The sequence below is a fragment of the Acinonyx jubatus genome, chromosome D4, assembly GCF_027475565.1.
Source record: "Acinonyx jubatus isolate Ajub_Pintada_27869175 chromosome D4, VMU_Ajub_asm_v1.0, whole genome shotgun sequence".
NCBI lineage: Eukaryota > Metazoa > Chordata > Mammalia > Carnivora > Felidae > Acinonyx > Acinonyx jubatus.
The window spans coordinates 82,464,414-82,482,725 of NC_069391.1; the positions used below are offsets into that span (position 1 = coordinate 82,464,414).

An 18,312-nucleotide genomic window follows, 5' to 3' on the forward strand; every position below is an offset into this window, starting at 1 on the left:
AATTATTTCAGCATTGGCTGCAACCCTAATTTTTATGAAAGTGTGTTAGAATAAAACTTAAAGATCAAAATCTTCCTGGAAATCGTTGGCCCCTACCCAGGAGCCCATGGTGCATTCTTGCTAACCCTAACTTCTCTTTTTGCAGGAGGGGGATCGCCTTAGTGATGAAGACTTATTCAAGTTTTTGGCTGACTACAAAAGATCTTCCTCCTTACAGAGGAGAGTCAAGTCAATTCCAGGTATGGATGGCTTGTCTTTTCCTCTCTAGCTTTGCCAGAGCCATTTATGAGTAGACACATTACTTGTCTGATGCTACAGTTTATAAAATAATGTTTGCTAAATGAGATGTGGCATTTTTCCATAGGAGTTCAGAGTCTGACTTGGTCTACTTTTTTTGAAAATCTGTTTCTATTTCTATTTCTGTTTCTACTTCTCTGTTTCTATTTTTACTTCTATTTCCGGAACATCATGCTCTAGATCTGGTGTCTCGGATAATCAGATAATTGAACAGAGGAGCCTCTTTATCAAATAAAATATTGTACGGAACTCGTAGTTTAAAAAGAAAAGTGAAAGTGAGCTGCCTTGGTAGAAGATGAGAGCATCTTCCTTATTAGCAATTTCATAGTTCCTGAGGCACTTCTGCAGCACCCTGGGGTACCAGGGAACCCAGTTTGAAAACCACCAGTAGTCACGTGTGTGTGTGCTATTATAGTGTGGTAGCTTTGAAAGGAAGTTTAAAGATCCATTTCTACTCCTTGTACAATTTCTTGCTTTTTAATTTCTAGAAACTGAATCTCAAAAGTGGTCATCGCATGATCTTTCTCCAACTATCAGAAATTAGCTGAGAATTCCAAAATTCTTACACTCCCACAACTTATCCCTTTTTTTTTTTTAATAAAAGAAATATAGTATAACAGTCTTTCTTGACTTCCGTGGAACATGACAGCGTCTTGACTGAAACAGTTCTGTTTTCCCTCTGTAGGCTTGCTCAGACTGGAAATTTCTCCAGCTCCAGAGATCATCAACTGCTGTCTGACTCCTGAAATGCTGCCAGTGAAACCTTTTCCTGAAAACCGGACGCGTCCCCACAAAGAGATTTTGGAATTTCCAATCCGGGAAGTCTATGTCCCCCATACTGTGTACAGGTAAGAAACTAAGGCTCGTGGAAAACCTTGGAACCCACATGTAGAGTTTTGTTTGGAGAATGCGCTCATTATCCTTCAACTGATCTTCTCAACTTCCTTAAGTTTGGGGGAAAATGAAATAGGATGCTTACATAACTACGGATAATTGTTAGATCAGTTTCTAAAAATGGTTTATCTAATTTTATTTAACAACGTGTTACATCATAGTTGGAATTTGGGATTACAGTGGACATATTCTTTCCAGAAAGGAAATAATCCTGCTAGTCATTACCTTGGTATTTTATACATACAGAAGGACATATTAGGGAGACCAGTGTGACCAAAAGTGTTCTCATTGTCTGAAAGAAAGCTTTTTAGCTCAAGACCAGCTCTGTCCAGTAACATTTATAGCAGTGATAGAAATCTTCATTACGTGTGCTCCCCAATACAATAGCCACTAACCACGTGTGGCTGTTCGGCATTTGAATTGGGGTGCGTGCAATGGAAGAATTGAAATTTTGATTTTATTTAACTTTATTAATTTCACTTTAAGTTCAAATGGTTGCACGTGGCTGATGGCTACCATATTGGACGTCACGGAACTAGACGGTAAAAACCTAACAAGTTAGGCTGCCTCGGTTTCTTAGAGTGCCTTCTCGGGGGGCTGGGGTGGGGAAGCTTGTCAACACACATCTTCCAAAGCCATTGCTGCTCATATATATTAGTTTTTATCTTGAGAAAAAAACTTAAATGCAGGGAAAAATGTTAGAACAGGTGCCTTTCCTCTACCGTCTAGAAATGACATTTGTTGTTTCTTGTATTTTATATACATACACATGTAAATTCTTACTGGTTATATTGAAGCCTCCTTTATCTCCAGCCTCAAGTCCCAGACTTCTACCTTGCCTCCCAAATGCCGTTGTTAACCATGAACTTGGATGGGTTCTTTCCTCTATTTTCTCTGGTTTGAGACACACACCCATATACATACATGTACCTGTGAACCCTGAATGATATTATTCTTATATTCATTTTAAATGTACCTAAATAGCTTTATACTCTATGTTACCTTATACTTTCATACAGCAGTATGAGTTTTCTTCTCTATTATTGTGGATTCATGAATTTTATTGATGTGGTGGGTTGCACTCCATTACAGTCATTATCCTGTATAGTTACTCAGTTTGTCACACAGATCACCAAGGGGAAGTCCTTAACAGCTTGTGTTTTAGAAATATTAATATAGATTCATATAGCATTTATTTTTTAATGTCTATTGATTTTGAGAGAGTGTGCATGCACCTGCATGAGTGGGGAAGGGGCAGAGAGAGAATTAGAGACAGAATCCCAAGCAGGTTTTATATTGTCAGTGCAGAGCCCCATGTGGGGCTCGATCCCATGAACTGCGAGATCATGACCTGAGCTGAAATCAGGAATCAGAAGCTTAACCGACTGAGCCACCCAGGTGCCCCTATGTAGCATTTAGTCATTCTTTTTAACTGCTGTATAGTATTCCTTTGTGTGAAGATGCCATATTTTACTTACCCATTTCCTGTTTTTCTATTAATAGATATTTCTGGGGTTTTATTTTCCAATTTGGGGCTCTTACAAACCCTATGCAAGGTGAAAATTTTTGCGTTTGTCTCTCTGTGCACATGTGTGAAAGTGTCCCTAAGCAACGTCCCTTAAAGTGAAATTACTGGGTCACCAGTGATACACATTTTCAGCTTTTTTCATACTGCCCCTTGTTTCCAAAACTGTACCAGCACGCAGTCCTTCCAGCAGGACAAGTGAGCTGATTCCCCAGACCCTCATGCATATTTTCCAGTATGACGTGTGTGTATGTGGGACTGAAACGCAAAGAATTTCAAAACTCACCCAATTCCCACCCCCACCCTCACATTTCTAGATGCACAAAATTGAGACCCAGAGAAGGTGAGTGATTCATTGAGGCCAAAAATTACAGAAAGGAATATAAACAAGCATCCGCTCAGTTTGAAATGAGTCTCTTCATGGGGTGCCTAGTGGCTTAGTCGGTTAAGTGTCTGACTTCAGCTCAGGTCATGATCTCACGGTTCGTGAGTTCGAGCCCCGCATCAGGCTCTGTGCTGACAGCTCAGAGCCTGGAGCCTGCCTCCAATTCTGTGTTTCCCCCTCTCTCTGCCCCTCCCCAGCTCACGCTCTGTCTCTCAAAAATGAATAAACATGAAAAAAAAATGAGCCTCTTCCTTTCAGTACCAGTAAAGTCCACGCAGTCATTTCTCTACCTCATCCTTTCTAAAGCAGCTCTCCGTGGTCTTTTCTCATTCCCTAAATACAAACCCAGCCCCAGTCCCTCTCCTTAGATAAGTATTTCTGGGTTAGTGGTTTCAGCTCCCCACTCCCTAGGGGGAGATGAAGGCATGAAAATGTTTGCTTGTGGAGACTGTGTTTGTATCTTTTTAGAAACTTTATCCTACCTTTGGAAAAGGAAATACTTGTGGCGGAATAAACTTGCATCAAATGAATTCTTAGCTTGTCCTCAGCACTTAATCACCCAGGGGAGGCATTTACAACTCTTTCTACTCCTTGCTGCAAACATGCTGCCTTAATGACATCACAGCGGGACTCAGAATGCATTAGTGCACCTGATGATTCAAGGGATGGAGGGGTACTAACCAGGACAAGTCCGGACAGATTTCTCTGAACCCGACTTGGCATCAGGAGAAACGGACCCGCAGGTGCCCAGTGAAGGCGCGCCAAGGCCAGCCCATTAGAAACCAGGTCTCTCGTTTTCCTTCAACGCCTTCTCTTGGCTCCTAGGCCGCCATACTTTCTAGCTTGTCTAAGGAAGGAGCGTTACAGTGAACTTGGCTCAGAACCTCTTAGTGGGGAAACATCAAGGAATTTGGAGAGCTTCTTGTCCAAATCTTTAGAGTGGTTTCAGTTAGGCTGGTCTTAGCAGCAACCCAGCTCTGCCTGGACGAATCTTCTCCCTTCCTGTATCTCCCTCCCATTTCACAAAATAGAAATGGAAGCCTCGGGTTAGGCCTCAACAGCGGGTCAGATCAGTGAGCGGACTGTTGGCCTTTGCTGACCCACTCTTCTCATTTCTGTCAAAATCCACACCCCTCCACCCCACCCCCGCCTTTTGTTCCGTCTCATCTCCTTATACCTCAGGAAACTCACAACTTTGTGGCTTTTCTATCCCCTTCCCCTCTGGTCAAAGTGTCCCTAAGTAAGGATCTCTAAACCTGTTTACAGTATGGGATCAACAGTGGGTTTGTCCTAAAGCCTTATCTCTCCTGAGAGTCTTATCATGTAACAGGGACAGCAGTTTATCTTTCTTTTTGAAAAGTTTTCCTTTGACTTAGTGGGATTCTGGATACCATCCTAAGGGTTTGGCATTGGGGAACTCGCCCTGTTGACATTGCTGTTTCCAGGTCTCTGATCCTGGTCACGGCTGCATCCATCTACCAAAATCAAACAAATGAAGATTAAAATTTCCAGAGCCAGTAAATTCAGGCATAATGCTTTGTTTTACGGAGGGTTGACCTCATGAATTTGAAATAATGGCTTCGCTTGTCAAAGTTCGATCTACCTGGAACTTGGGGAGAGGGCGTCTTGTGGGTCAGGCAGGGAATGCCCGAAGGTATCACATCCAGCATTTGAATTTCAAATTTGTGTAATTTTCACCTAAACTGCAGAGCTCCCTTGGCGGAGGGAACTATTACGTGGATCTAATGACAGATGGAAATTTCCTGGCCTTGAATGTGAGTGGTGGCCGGAGTCACACATATTACAGGACTGTAATACGGGTGAGGCTTCTAGTGAACACCGTGTGAGTAGAACTCAGTGGAACTTATTTTTTTACCTGTCTTAAAGGAGCATCTGCCATGGAGCCTCAAACAGAATCGGTTTAGGATAGGCTGAAACTGACTTCCTGTCCTCAGTCCCCGCCCCCATCCTTCCTACCCCCTTGTTCAGGGTCACCACCTCGTCTGTTCTCTGTGGATGCCACCGTGGTGCCTCTGCCTTATTCAGATTGATTTCAGGAGGAATCTGCATGAACTGTAGGAACACTACCCTGGGCTCCAGCAATATCCCCCTGAGCCAAAGCGGGTCGGTCACGTGTAAAATAAACATTCTAAGGGAGGAGGTGAACTTGGAGCCAGAAGTGCTATTCCCAGGAGCGGCCGGTGTCTTCCAGACCAGGGGCCTTGGCCCCTGTGGGCCCCGTGCTCGGGTACAGGCGTGGAGGCTTGTCCTGCAAGCCTCGTTCCCTGCCGCAGACCCAGGCCGGGCCCTTTGCAGAGTCACCAGCAGGACAGTGATGATTGTGAAGAACATCGGGGAAAATGAGGTTGGTAAACAGGATTATCCAAATCTGAGTTTGGCACCCCTTTCTCCACGGCCAGATGAAGAGAGCACCAGTTGTTAGGCCAGAAACATGTTTGAGCCCACTCCTGGCTCATTTCCCAGGGACGCCCAGCAGCTGGTAACGGGGACACCAGCTGCTGCCTTCTGGTGGGGGCACAGGGCGGGGGGGGGGGGGGGTGGGGAGCAGGGCTGTCGCCAAGGCCCAGACGACCTTTCAGGACGTCTCCTTCTGCAGCCGCCACGGGGGTGTGTGCGGAGATCACAGGTGCTGAGGTTGTAATGAGCTTGTTAATCTCCTCGCCGTCCCTTTAGCTGGTGATTATATCAGAGAAAGCCACATAAAGTGCGTTTTCATCTCTTAGCCTGGCCCCCAGAAGCCTCTGAGGTCTTTTCATCCAATTAGCTGACTTGCAGCGGAGGACCGTGCTTGCCGAGAACAAGTGTATCAGTTAGAACACGATTTCTTTGATGGATAATGAGCTGTTTGCAGGCCTCCTCCTATTTAGCTGAATGTTCTCAGACCGGCCGTCTGCATTCCCAAGGTTCGCCTGATGTCTGGTTGAACAGGGAGGTGCCTCCCATATCACAGGGAGGGGGTCTGAAAACGACCGGCAGACCTGTGATGCACAGAGATACAAAGAAGGGCGTAGGTAGGAGAAACGTGGGAGCGGATCCTGCATGGGTGTCTGGAAGGTAAAATGCAGCGAATACGATTTATAAGGAAAGGAATGAACCAGAAGTAATTCTGGATGAGAGGGTCAGGAAGGAGCTGGGCCATGGTGAGTGGACGGTGTCCTTGAGAGACACTTTTATTTGGTCCAGGGAAGGGGACTCCCAATCTGAGCTCAGCCGGCCGTACGTCCGGACTGGACGTTTTCAGCACTGTGTCCTGAGGCTGGGGGTGTCTCAGGGTCCACTGCGGGGAATTATTCTATGCCCTACCAAAGCAAGCACAGCGGGAAATTAATAACACAGTACCGGGGGCGCCTGGGTGGTTCGGTGGGTTAAGCGTCCGACTTCAGCTCAGGTCATGGTCTCGTGGCTCATGAGTTCAAGCCCCGCGTCGGGCTCTGTGCTGACAGCTCGGAGCCTGGAGCCTGCTTCGGATTCTGTGTCTCCCTGTCTCTCTGCCCCTACCTTACTCACACTCTGTCTCTCTCAAAAATAAATATTTAAAAATTAAAAAAAAAAAGTGCAAATGCCCAGCCCCCACTGGGAGACCCCCTGGAGAGGACCAGGCAACTCCATCCACCTGACTTGGGAAGCAATCCCAACATACCCTGGGGTATCAGGTGAGGTGAATTTGGCAAAGAGAAAGTCGTGGTTTATCAAGACGCTGCAACACAGCGGGGAAACCTCTCCACATGGGGACAGTATTTTTACAACATAGCCCAGATGCTTTCAGCACTCCAGCATTCCTGCTAATGAATAATTGGTGGTTTCTGATGTGATTGGCCCTGATGTAAATCACTCTCAAACAGTATCTTCCTTAAATAACTGTCGAAATGACAACTCCCCATTCTTACTTGTTTCTTGAGTCGTTTGAGTTTTACTTATTTTGGAACACGTAGCCTATTCTAATGGTTCACAATTACTAAAGTACAAAAATGCAGAGTGAAAATTCTCTCACACTCCTAACTTCTAGCCATCCAATTGCCTGCCTTTGGGACACCCTTTTAAAGACGTGTGTGTGTGTGTTTATATCTATTTGTTTTTATTCTTTTATTTACTCTATCAATAGTGAGAACCTACAGTGTGCCAGGCCCTTTTCTAAACACTAGAGAAAAACTGGTGAACAAAATCGATGAAAATCGTGTAAATTCCACCGTTCAGTCCTGTTTTTGGCCCATGGAAACGACCATTGTTATTAGTATGTATCCTTCTGGGGAGAAACAGTATCTGTACGAGCCAATATAGCCCTGGTGTTTTTCCCTTCACAAGGGCAAGTATAGCAAAATCTTCACCCCGTTCTGTACCTCGATTTCTCGTCGAATACCGTATTGGGGAGAGCACTGCTGTGTGAATATATAGAACTGCCTCCTTTTTTTTTTTTTTTCTTACAGCTGCACTGAGTCTCATTCAGATGGATCATGATTTACTTAGCGCATGATCCTGAGCATCTAAGTTGTTGCCAATCTTTTGTAACAAATGATGTTACAGTGAAAACAAACCTTCTATAACTTTTCACACCTGTGCAAGCCTGTTTATTGGCTAAATTCCTGCTTGTCACCCTTTCAAGGGATCTTTAAAGAACTCTAGCAGAGTTCTTTAGCCTGAAAACCCAGTCCTTGGTTTTTACTAGTCTTAGCAAGCAGTTGCTTGTGGAATATGGGGTTTATTATAAACTAGCATTTCATTTGGAACAATAGTGCCACACAGGCAAAAAGCGAAGTGAATTCCTGGTGCCTGAATTGTCCAGATACTTAAGTCCCCCCCGCGCTTGACTTTGCTGTGGCAAGTTGGTCTCAAGAGTAAATTGGGAACAGTCTCACCTTCCCGACGCCTTGCTCCAAAACTCGGCTGTCCTCCTTCTTTTTGGAATGAAAATCAGGAGGGAGCCAGTTAGCTAAGATGGCTTACCAACAAGTGCAAGTTTTGCAAAGCCAGCCTGCCACCACAATATTCAGCCACTTGAGGGCACAATTTGCTCACTTTCTAGGTGTAGACACACCTGGTTATTTTTTCCATTTCAAAGCAGATGGAGTCTTGATTTATTAAAGGAAAACACACCCTTTTTTTTTTTTTTTTTTTGCTCTTGAAGCACAGGACCAAGAAAAACTGGAAAGTATCCCCATGTCCCGGAAGGTGGCTATTGTCATTTTTTGCAGAGACAAGTATTCTAACCTGTCAACATCTGCCTTCTTTCCTTAGTCATGACCTTAGAAATCTGGCACGTTTCGAATCACTATGTTGTGCATCTAAAACTTAGGTAACATCATGTGTCCACTCTACTCAGAAAAAATTGTTTTAAAGAAAGGACGTGAGTGAAACAGTAATGAACTAGTGTCACAGAGGTTCTGTGTTCGGAAATGTCACTGATGCCACATGTCACAGCCCCACATTTGTCTCTGGTTTATAGTCATTCCTTTTGTGTCCACTAAGTGTTAGTATGAGCGTCCTACTGAAAGATCCCATTCCGTGCACGGAACGATGGTGAAAGTCATTTTTCCTTTGGATCCTTCATACAGCTCTCGGCAGACAGGCTGGTGCAGCGTCCTGTTTGGACACAGACGGGCAGCGTAAGGTGGATGGGGCAGAAGCATCAGGGAAATGGTAACGAAAGTGAGACCCATCTGGGCCCACATTTGATGATGATGATGATGGTGATGTTGAGCAGTCAGCCCAGATTAGAAGGAGCCTCCTAAAATTCGAAAAGCCTGGTTTCTTTGATTTCTAGACTCTTGTTATTTCTTTTATTATTATTTTCACATGCGTTCTTTGAAGTGGCTTGTCCTCTGATGACATGTCCTTCAGAGAATTGTTCCCTCTTACTTCCTGCATCGTGCAGGGGGACCGTGCAGGGGGAAACATCTTCCCTCCTCTGTAGCTTTTTCACCCTCAGTTCTGACTTTGTTGTGTACTTGATACATGATCTAAAGGTACAGGTTCATCCACTCTCCGCCAGACATGTCTGGCCATCTCTAAAGCAGAGGTATTTAAAAAAAAATTATTTATGTTTATTTATTTTTGAGAGAGAGAGACAGAGTGTGAACGGGGAAGGGGCAGAGAGAGAGGGAGACCCAGAATCTGAGGCAGGCTCCGGGCTCCGAGCTGTCAGCACAGAGCCCGACACGGGGCTTGAACTCATGAATGGTGAGATCATGATCTGAGCCGAAGGCAGCCGCTTAACCTGATTGAGCCATCCGCCACCTAGGGACCCCTAAAGCAGAGGTATTTTAACAGCCCTCCATAATAATGGACGTCCTGTGCTTTCTGGGCCTCAGACCTCACCCTTGGCCTTTCTCAGCAGAAGTCACAATGCCCTGAGGCCAAATATTAGATGCTGTGTTAGGGTCTTCCCAGGGGACAACGTGGGTACTGGTTGGGACAAGGCTGGCTAGCCCCATAACACAAAGTGAAATATATTTTATTTCAAATTTTACTGATTTAGATTCAGCTATTTACTGATAGGTAAGCAGGGAAGGACTGAGTGTTCCAGTGTGATGTAATTTTTGAAAATTATACAGTCGGATTTCATGGATATTTACCACTGAAAAAATGAATTTCACGTACCCACCAACCGAAATACCAAAAAGGTTATAAAACCAAAAATGTGCCCGTTCCACCTCATTTGTTTTATGTTCTTTGTTTGACAACCTTCAGGAGGTAAACTGGGACCCGTGCAGCTGTGTAGAAATAGCCATCTTCTAGTTCACTAAGGATGACAGTCGAGGAATTCAACTTCCTGGCTCATTTGAATGGTTTTAAAGAGATTTCCATGCCTCGGGCTAAGAATTAGACATGTAGCAATAAGAACATCTCAAAGCTCATGTCTCAGCTTTTCCCAGAGTTTCTGTTTTTCTTTTTAATTACTTATTTATTTTGAGGGGAGAGGGGCAGAGAGATAGGGACAGGTAATCCCAAGAAGGCTCTACGCAGACAGATCCCAGGAACTGTGAGATCATGACTTGAGCCGAAAGGAAGAGCCAGTGGCTTAACCTGCTGAGCCGCCCAGGTGCCCGAGCTTCAGGTTTTAAAACCTTCATACCTGTGCTTCCTTTTGGCCCTGGCCACTTTTTTTTTTTTAATTTTTTTTAACGTTTATTTATTTTTGAGACCGGGAGAGACAGAGCATGAACGAGGGAGGGTGAGAGAGAGAGGGAGACACAGAATCTGAAACAGGCTCCAGGCTCTGAGCCGTCAGCGCAGAGCCTAACGTGGGGCTCAAACTCATGGACGGAGAGATCATGACCTGAGCCGAAGTCGGACGCTTAACCGACTGAGCCACCTAGGCGCCCCTGGCCACTTTCTTCTTGAGGGTGACATGGGTGGTGTTTTTTCTCTCATCAGGGTCCCAAGACCAGCGCCAACAGCCTTTCTGAGATCCCTTCTTGGGTCCAAAGACAGGAAGCAGACCAGTTTCTTCATTCTGTGGCTAGATTGACATCGCTGCCATGTCGGGCTGCCAGTTCACACCCCCTGGGGACACACACACACACACATACACACACACACACACACACACACACACTGTACTCCATTTCACCTTTGAGAAAATTGAGAAAGAGACAAACCCAGAAACCTTGGCTCCTCCCACGCTCGGAGTTCTGTTCTCTCTTGTCCTCGTGCATCACCAGCCTTTACATATCCCGGTTGCAAAACTTTTTACTTCACCATCGTTGAGCCACATGCTGCCAAAGGACACATCACCCAGGACACTTGGGTGCTGCTGTAATTCTCCCATAACATCAGTGAGACGTTCCTAGTGAGGAGAGGAAGAGGGAAGGGAGGTGATCCGTTCTCCTGGGATGGACTTCCTCCCGCTGTCCTCACCAGCCAACCCACGCGTGGCGGAGTGGATTGACCGATGGCTGCTTTTGCTTTTGTAAAGAACAGACAGGGGCGCCTGGGTGGCGCAGTCGGTTAAGCGTCCGACTTCAGCCAGGTCACGATCTCTCCGTCCATGAGTTCGAGCCCCGCGTCAGGCTCTGGGCTGATGGCTCGGAGCCTGGAACGTGTTTCCGATTCTGTGTCTCCCTCTCTCTCTGCCCCTCCCCCGTTCATGCTCTGTCTCTCTCTGTCCCAAAAATAAATAAACGTTGAAAAAAAATTAAAAAAAAAAAAAGAACAGACATCAAATTAGTGGTCTGTCCTGGCTTTGTGAAAAAGCAAACCAAGAACACTTAGGCTCCCCAGGCCCCCTTCCAGCCAATATTTTGACACCGGTAAAACTTCATTGAGACTAAACCTGAGGAGCAACTTTAATGGGGACAAGTGGGAGGAAGTGTCTTTACCAAACAGGACCATTCAGCCTGGAGGGAGGCTTCTGTGGTGCCAAGGAAAAGTGCCCATGATCACAGTCAAGAGACTCTCGGTTTCCTCATCTGTGAAATGGAATACCTCTGGGATACTTGGGGAGATGAATAGAGACTTTGCCCATGAACGTGCTTTGTGAAATGTAAACCGCTCTACAATACGCCTCTTAATTGTTTTACTTGTGTTAAGTGTTTGCGTTTAACCTGATCGTAAACTCCTTGAGGGTAGTAGGTTGCTCCCTGATTCAGGACCTAACGCTGTTTATGCAAGTGGTGGAACCCGCTCACTCCCTAAATGCTCTTGGTACCGGCATGTGGGAGGGGTAGAGGCAGATTGGTTTTTAGCTGATTCGCCGGTATTTTGCTCTGGTTGGTGGCATCTGGGAGCCAGCTGCGTCCCTCATGTCTCTAGCGCCCCGATTATCTCCTCTGCAAGGCACTGGTACAGCCAGGGTGACTTCTCCAGCTTGCCTTGTGTGCTCTGTCTCTGAGATTCAACTCCAAGCAGGTGCCCGGGGAAGGCATGACTCTCATGGGAAGGTGTTTTGATGTGATCTCCTCATTGAGGATTGGATTGGACCTACCACTTGGATTGGAAGACATCAGTCTTCCCATAGTCTTGTTTCAGAAGGTTAGCCCTGGTCTTGTGAAGGTCAGGAGAGCAGACAGTTGATGACTAACTTTGATACTATGACGGCTGGAAAAGGGGCCCTATTTCTCTCGTGCCCCTGGAGGGGCTCCTTTCTCACCAATCATCGAAAATGAAAGATCGTCTGCAGTTCTTTTAAATGCCGGGAAGCTGGCATTGAAACCGCCCGTTGTTAACTCACGTAAAATTTTTTGATATTCCCACTGTTTTCTTCACAGTTTTTCTTCCCTGGTTCTGGAATTCAGGCCAGGCCGTATTTGACGAGTTAGATTCTGTGCGGATGACGTAGCAGACTGAGTTTTTAGGATTTACTCAGCAGGCAGGGCCACGTTCAGCGAATGGCATTGACAGAGCGGAATAGAGGGGGGGTTTGTGAAGGGTGGAAAGTTTCCCTCGTGATGTCCAGGGTCTGTTGACGCATCAGGACGGGATGGTGGGCACGCTGTCTGGTAAAGATATTCCAACCAAAGTTCCCGGCCAGCTCACTAGCGATAGTGAGTGTCAGGTGAACCCTTTCTTTTTGCACGGTACCCATGTAGAGCTTTCCCTTTGAGGATCAGGAACTTGCCAGAAATTTAGCATTTACCTAATACGTGATTCTGTAGACATGTCAGCAGCTCCCAGCATTTTCCCTGCTTGATTCGCGGATATTGGGTGTGTGTGGCCATTTGTAGAAGGTCGTGGAGGAAGACACCTGCAGCGGGAGTGATGTTTGATGTTGCTAAGTGTGAACCCCAAGGCGGGTCCGGGGCAGAGGTGGGTGGGGGAGGCCAGACGCACAGCTCTGGAGGTGGTGCCTCCAAAGTCGTTGAGACCCCTACGTGTCCCTCCGAGGTCGCTGATTTTTCCAGGGACTGCGGTAGCTGGTGTGGTCACAGAATCACTGTAGTACTGAGCACAACGCCACCACGAAAGATAAACGGGAGCGGGCCACCTGCTGATTTCATGAGTGTCTTCTCCCAGAGTCACGTTGAAAGGAACCCAAACTCTGGCCTGAGAATCCATGTCTCTGGCCAGCAGCCAGGGTGCTAACTCTGTGTGTCTCCAGGGCAAGGAGAGGTGCAGCCCATGACAATGACAGTTGCTCCAGCCCTCCTAGTGGTCTGGGGGTGGGCACAGACCATCACACTGGTGATGAGCCTGGGGATTGAGAACTCCTCCCTACCCTCCCTCCTCACCCCTGCCTCGGAGCACCATACCTGTCCTTTGAAAAGCTTGCACACCTAGCAGAACTGGTCTCCTTTGAATGATGTTGACACGTTCACCTGGCCACTATGCTGGGGCCACCTGCCACATGCCAGGCACCGTGCTTGGTGCTGAAAGAGACCAGGAGTGACGCCTCTCTTTGGAGGCATAGCCCGGGTCTCCTAAGAGACACCGGAACCACTTACAAAAATGCCAACCCGCTGACAGCCATGCATGCAACTTTGTCCTACAGCCACCTTGAGATATTTGCAAGTTCCCCCACCTCCAAAACCCAGTCAAGCCTCCTCTCTCCCAAGCACCCAAAGCAGGCGTGTGTTTATAGAGGGAGCTGGGGGGGGGGGCATCGGGACGATTTATGTCTTCATAGACCCCCAACTGCATTACTTTCTTCCCCCACCCAAACCAAGGGATCTGACAATATTACAACCCATCAGAGGGTGCCTGGGTGGCTCAGTCCATTGGGTGTCCGACTTCAACTCAGGTCATGATCTCACGGTCCATGAGTTTGAGCCCCGCGTTGGGCTCTGTGCTGACAGCTCAGAGCCTGGAGCCTGCTTTGGATCCTCCCTCTCTGTCTGTCCCTCCCCCACGCAAGCGCTCTCTCTCTCTCTCTCTCTCTCTCTCTGTCTTAAAAATAAATAAACATTAAAAACATCAGGAACGATACAGCAAGTGTTTTAATGAATAGTATTGATTTACTCACTGGCTGGGATTTTTTGTTTTCTTTTTGAAGGGGTGGGGGACTAAATAAAGTCTCTGCCCCACACCAAAGGAAAAAAGAAAAAAGTCAGTTGTAGCCACAGCAGAGACTGGAAATTTTCTGGTATGTGTAGGTATTTTTGTCAGCTGGGCAGATTTGTTCTAGGAAAGTATGTGCAAAGCCTGGAAAAAATGTGCTCCCTCTGTGCTTTCAAAGAACATACAAGTTGGTTCATGTTCATCAGCCACGTGACAGTCCTGTCTGGTGGTCTCCTAAAAAATGCAGCCCGGTCCAGATTTTGCCTCAAAACAGTCTTTAAAACCTGAATGTTAAGGCTTTTACAAAGCCAAAGATTATTGAAATGTTTGGTCTGTTTTTAGTTGGGGAAGCTTTCGTTAAAACTTTGCTGTGTTAGGGAAGAAGGAAGGATGTTTGTGGTCAGTACTTCTGGGCATTCTCCTTACCTTTGACCCGACCTGTCACAGCCTGCTGAACAGACATTAATTAATTCAGGTAATGGAATCAGAAGTAGACCCGAACAAAAATTATTGATTTATGTTTATTTATTTTTAATTTTTTTAATATTTATTTATTTTTGAGAGAGAGAGAGAGAGACAGAGAACATGAGTTGGGGAGGGGCAGAGAGAGAGGGAGACACAGAATGTGAAGCAGACTCCAGGCTCCGAGCTGTCAGCAGAGAGCCCGACACGGGGCTCGAACCCATGAACCGTGAGATCATGACCTGAGCAGAAATCAGACGCTCAACCAACTGGGCCACCCAGGCATCCCTGATTTATGATGTTAGTAATTCTCTAATTTTTATCCTTAGTTGGAGATTAGATTGATGCCAAAAAGGCTCTTTCAATATTAAGAACCTTATCTGATAGGTCGTCATTATGTTATATTCTTTAGGCCAGGAGGATAACTCTGAGATCCAGTCAAGAGGCAGAAATTTTATAAGGTGTAAAGCAATATTTAAAGGAATCACATGGTTGGGGCACCTGGGTGGCTCAGTCGGTTGAGCTTCTGACTTTGGCTCAGGTCATGATCTCACAGCTCGTGGGTTCGAGCCCCACGTCGGGCTCTGTGCTTACAGCTCAGAGCCTGGAGCCTGCTTTGGATTGTGTCTCTCTCTCTCTCTGTCCCTAACCCACTCGCATTCTGTCTCTGTCTCTCTCAAAAATAAATAAACATTAAGAAAAAATTAAAAAAATAAATAAAGGAATCACATGTTTAAATGTCAGCAAATACCTGACCTATGCTTTTTAAAACCATATGTTGTCTATTGCTGCAGATTTGCAGCATGAATCAACAAACAGGGGCTCATGGGTGGCTCAGTCGGTTAAGCGTATGACTCCTGATTTCAGCTCAGGTCATGTCTCACGGTTTGTGAGATCGAGCCCCACTTCAGGCTCTGCATTGACAGTGAGGAGCCTGCTTGGGATTCTCTTTCTCCCTCTTGATGCCTCTGCATCCCCCAACACCTCTCCCTCTCAAAATAAATAAAAAACATTTTTTTAAAAAATCAACAGGCACTCATGATCTCACAGTCCATGTGGTTTGTCCAGGTGTGGCTTAGCTGGGTGCCACTGACTCTGGGCTCTCAAAGGCCACAGTCAAGATGTCAGCTAAGGCTGCGGTCACTCCATGAGTCAGCTAGGGAAGGATTCGCTTCCACGCTCACTCGTGTGGTTGTTGACAGGATTCAGTTCCTCTTGGATTGTAAAGGCTTTAGTTCCCCGCTAGCTATTGGCAAGAGGCCTCCTTGAATATTTTACTGTGTTGGTCTTTCCATGGGGCAGCTTAACAACATGGCAATTGGCTTCCTCAGAATAAGCAGGAGAGAGGCTCTGTGTGTAAGCAAGACAGAAGCCAGAGTCTTTATATAAAACTGACCTCCAAAGTGATATCCTGTGACTTCTGCTGTGTTCTCTTGGTTAGAAACAAGTCACCGGGTCCAGCCCACACTCAAGGGGAGGGTATTACGCAGGGCAAGAATACCAGGAGGCAGGGGTTCCTGGCAGCCATCTTGGAAGCTACTACCCCAGTTTGGAGCAAACTACAAAAGTTGGGGTGCTCCAGTTGTGTGAATTTGAAGGAGTCTAAAGAGGTAGAAAGAGGAGTGACAGAGGGCGGAGTACCCCTGTGGATGCTGAGGACACCACTTGCCGTGGAGAATCTTCCGGTCAGCCTGGTATATTTCCAGGACATCTGCAATACATCGCTCCCTAGTAGAAAAACAACCACTTCTTGACAGATCCTCAAAGGTGAGAAGAGTCTCCATGTCTGCCCATCAGTAACCCACACTCCAAAAAACAAGTCCGCAATATAGGAAGAAAAAAAAATTTTTGTTACGGGGTTTAAAACCAATAATCCCAAGTTTTCTTAGAATCGGTAGTGAGGAATAACCTGAAGCTATACATATGAGGGAGCATGTTCACTTTTCTGCTTGCCCAGTATGCCAGCACCTCACCCCCACCCTCCCTCACACCCCACCATGCTCTCACCTCCCAAGCATCTGTGAATCTGTGTACTTCTAAAATCTATATCAAGTCCTCTGGGTGAAGTGGTAAATGTAGCTGTGGAAGGGTGAGCTGTGCACGATGTCTGAAATGTATACTGCCAAAGTACTTCTGTTCCAATCCCTACATTCTCATTAAACATTTTCTAGTCATCCAAAAAAAAAAAAAGAAGAAGAAAAGAAATCATTGAAAATAGGGGTCTAATAAACCAACTGGGGGCTTGATCTATTCAACACATTTCTGAGCGCCACCCCCCCCCACGGGGGAGTCACAATGAATATCCAAACAACAGACCTTAAAACCACATCATGGGTCCCGTGGGGGTAGCTGGGAGTTGGGAGAGATGCGGTTATCCAGTGAATGTTTTGACTATTTTGTCAGGGTCAAGTTAAGAAGGTTTTAGGATTAAAAAAAATATGTGGAATAAAAAAATTTGGATTTGGGACCTTTCTGTGTTTTGTCACTCCTTGTCCTGTGAAGGATCCAGATCCGGATCCAGCTTCACGATTAATAATGACCCCCTGTTCCTTTCCATCCCCTGTCTCCACTCACACCGACAGTCCATAAATCCAGCCTCTTTGTAAGGAGGAAAGGAATCAAGAAAACGAATTCATACAAAGGTGGGAGTGGATGATGTTTAAACCTCTTAATATTTGAAATCTAAGCAGTGTTTAAAAAAAAAAATTTGGTAACATGGATATCTTATTTGGTAAAATTTCATTTAGCCCAACAAAGTATGGCTTAAAAGAAATATTTCAAGCAAGCTTGGAGAGAGATTTACTTTTTTTCCTAAAGCAGTCAGTTTTCCCAAGCAGGTTTCAAATTTTTTGCATATTTATGATCCTTTTCAAAGGGAATCTGGTCCAGATAAGACTTGAGATTGTAAATGTCCCAACTTTCCCTTGGGTCTTGTACTGTTGAAAACTAGTTGACTTTTTTTTTAAAGTTTATTTCTTTTGAGAGAGAGAGAGAGAGGGAGAGAGAGACTCCCAAGCAGGCCCCATGCTGTCAGTGCACAGCCTGGCATGGGTCTCGAACCTACAAATGGTGAGAACGTGACCTGAGCCGGAATCAAGAGTCAGATGCTTGACTGACTGAGCCACCCGGGTGCCCCAAAAATCTAATTGACTTTTCTTTTTTTTTTTTAAGTGTTTGTTTATTTTTGAGAGAGAGAGAGAGAGAGAGAGCATGAGCAGGGGAGGGGCAGAGAAAGAGACACAGAATCTGAAGCAGGCTCCAGGCTCCAAGCTGTCAGCACAGAGCCCAACACAGTGCCAGAACCCATGAACTGGGAGGTCATGATCTGAGCCGAAGCTGGACATTTAACTGACTGAGCCACCCAGGTGCCCCTCTAGTTGACTTTCTTTTCTTTTTTCTTTTTTTTTAAGTGTGTTTATTTTTGACAGAGGGAGAGAGAGAGAGAGACAGAGCATGAGTGGGGGAGGGGCAGAGAGAGAGGGAGACATAGAAGCAGGCTCCAGGCTCTGAGCTGTCAGCACAGAGCCCAACGCGGGGCTCGAGCTCATGGACCACGAGATCATGACCTGAGCCGAAGTCAGATGCTCAACCGACTGGGCCACCCAGGCGCCCCTAGTTGACTTTTCTTAAACAAGTAACTGGGTTTTAAGAAGAGCTCCCGTGCATTCACATGTGTCTAAAAGGTGGCATTCTCTTGGCCCCAGCTTGAAGTCCTGCTTTATTTATTAAGAGTGCTGGTTTTCCAAACGCTCACTTAAGAGGAACTTTATGAATCATAAAAATAAGGAATAGGATTGAT

General features: G+C 46.0%; 1 protein-coding gene across 7 annotated transcripts in view; it reads left to right on the forward strand.

Annotated features, from left to right (window-relative positions):
• The window catches only part of DOCK8 (dedicator of cytokinesis 8), a 225,281-nt gene that overhangs the window by 105,593 nt on the left and 101,376 nt on the right, over positions 1 to 18,312 (forward strand). For all 7 annotated transcript variants that reach the window (XM_027041092.2, XM_027041093.2, XM_027041088.2 and 4 more), the window contains 2 exons: positions 146 to 239; positions 983 to 1,145. In XM_027041092.2, coding sequence (XP_026896893.1) covers positions 146 to 239; positions 983 to 1,145 — 257 coding nt within the window. The remainder of the gene's footprint in view (positions 1 to 145; positions 240 to 982; positions 1,146 to 18,312) is intronic.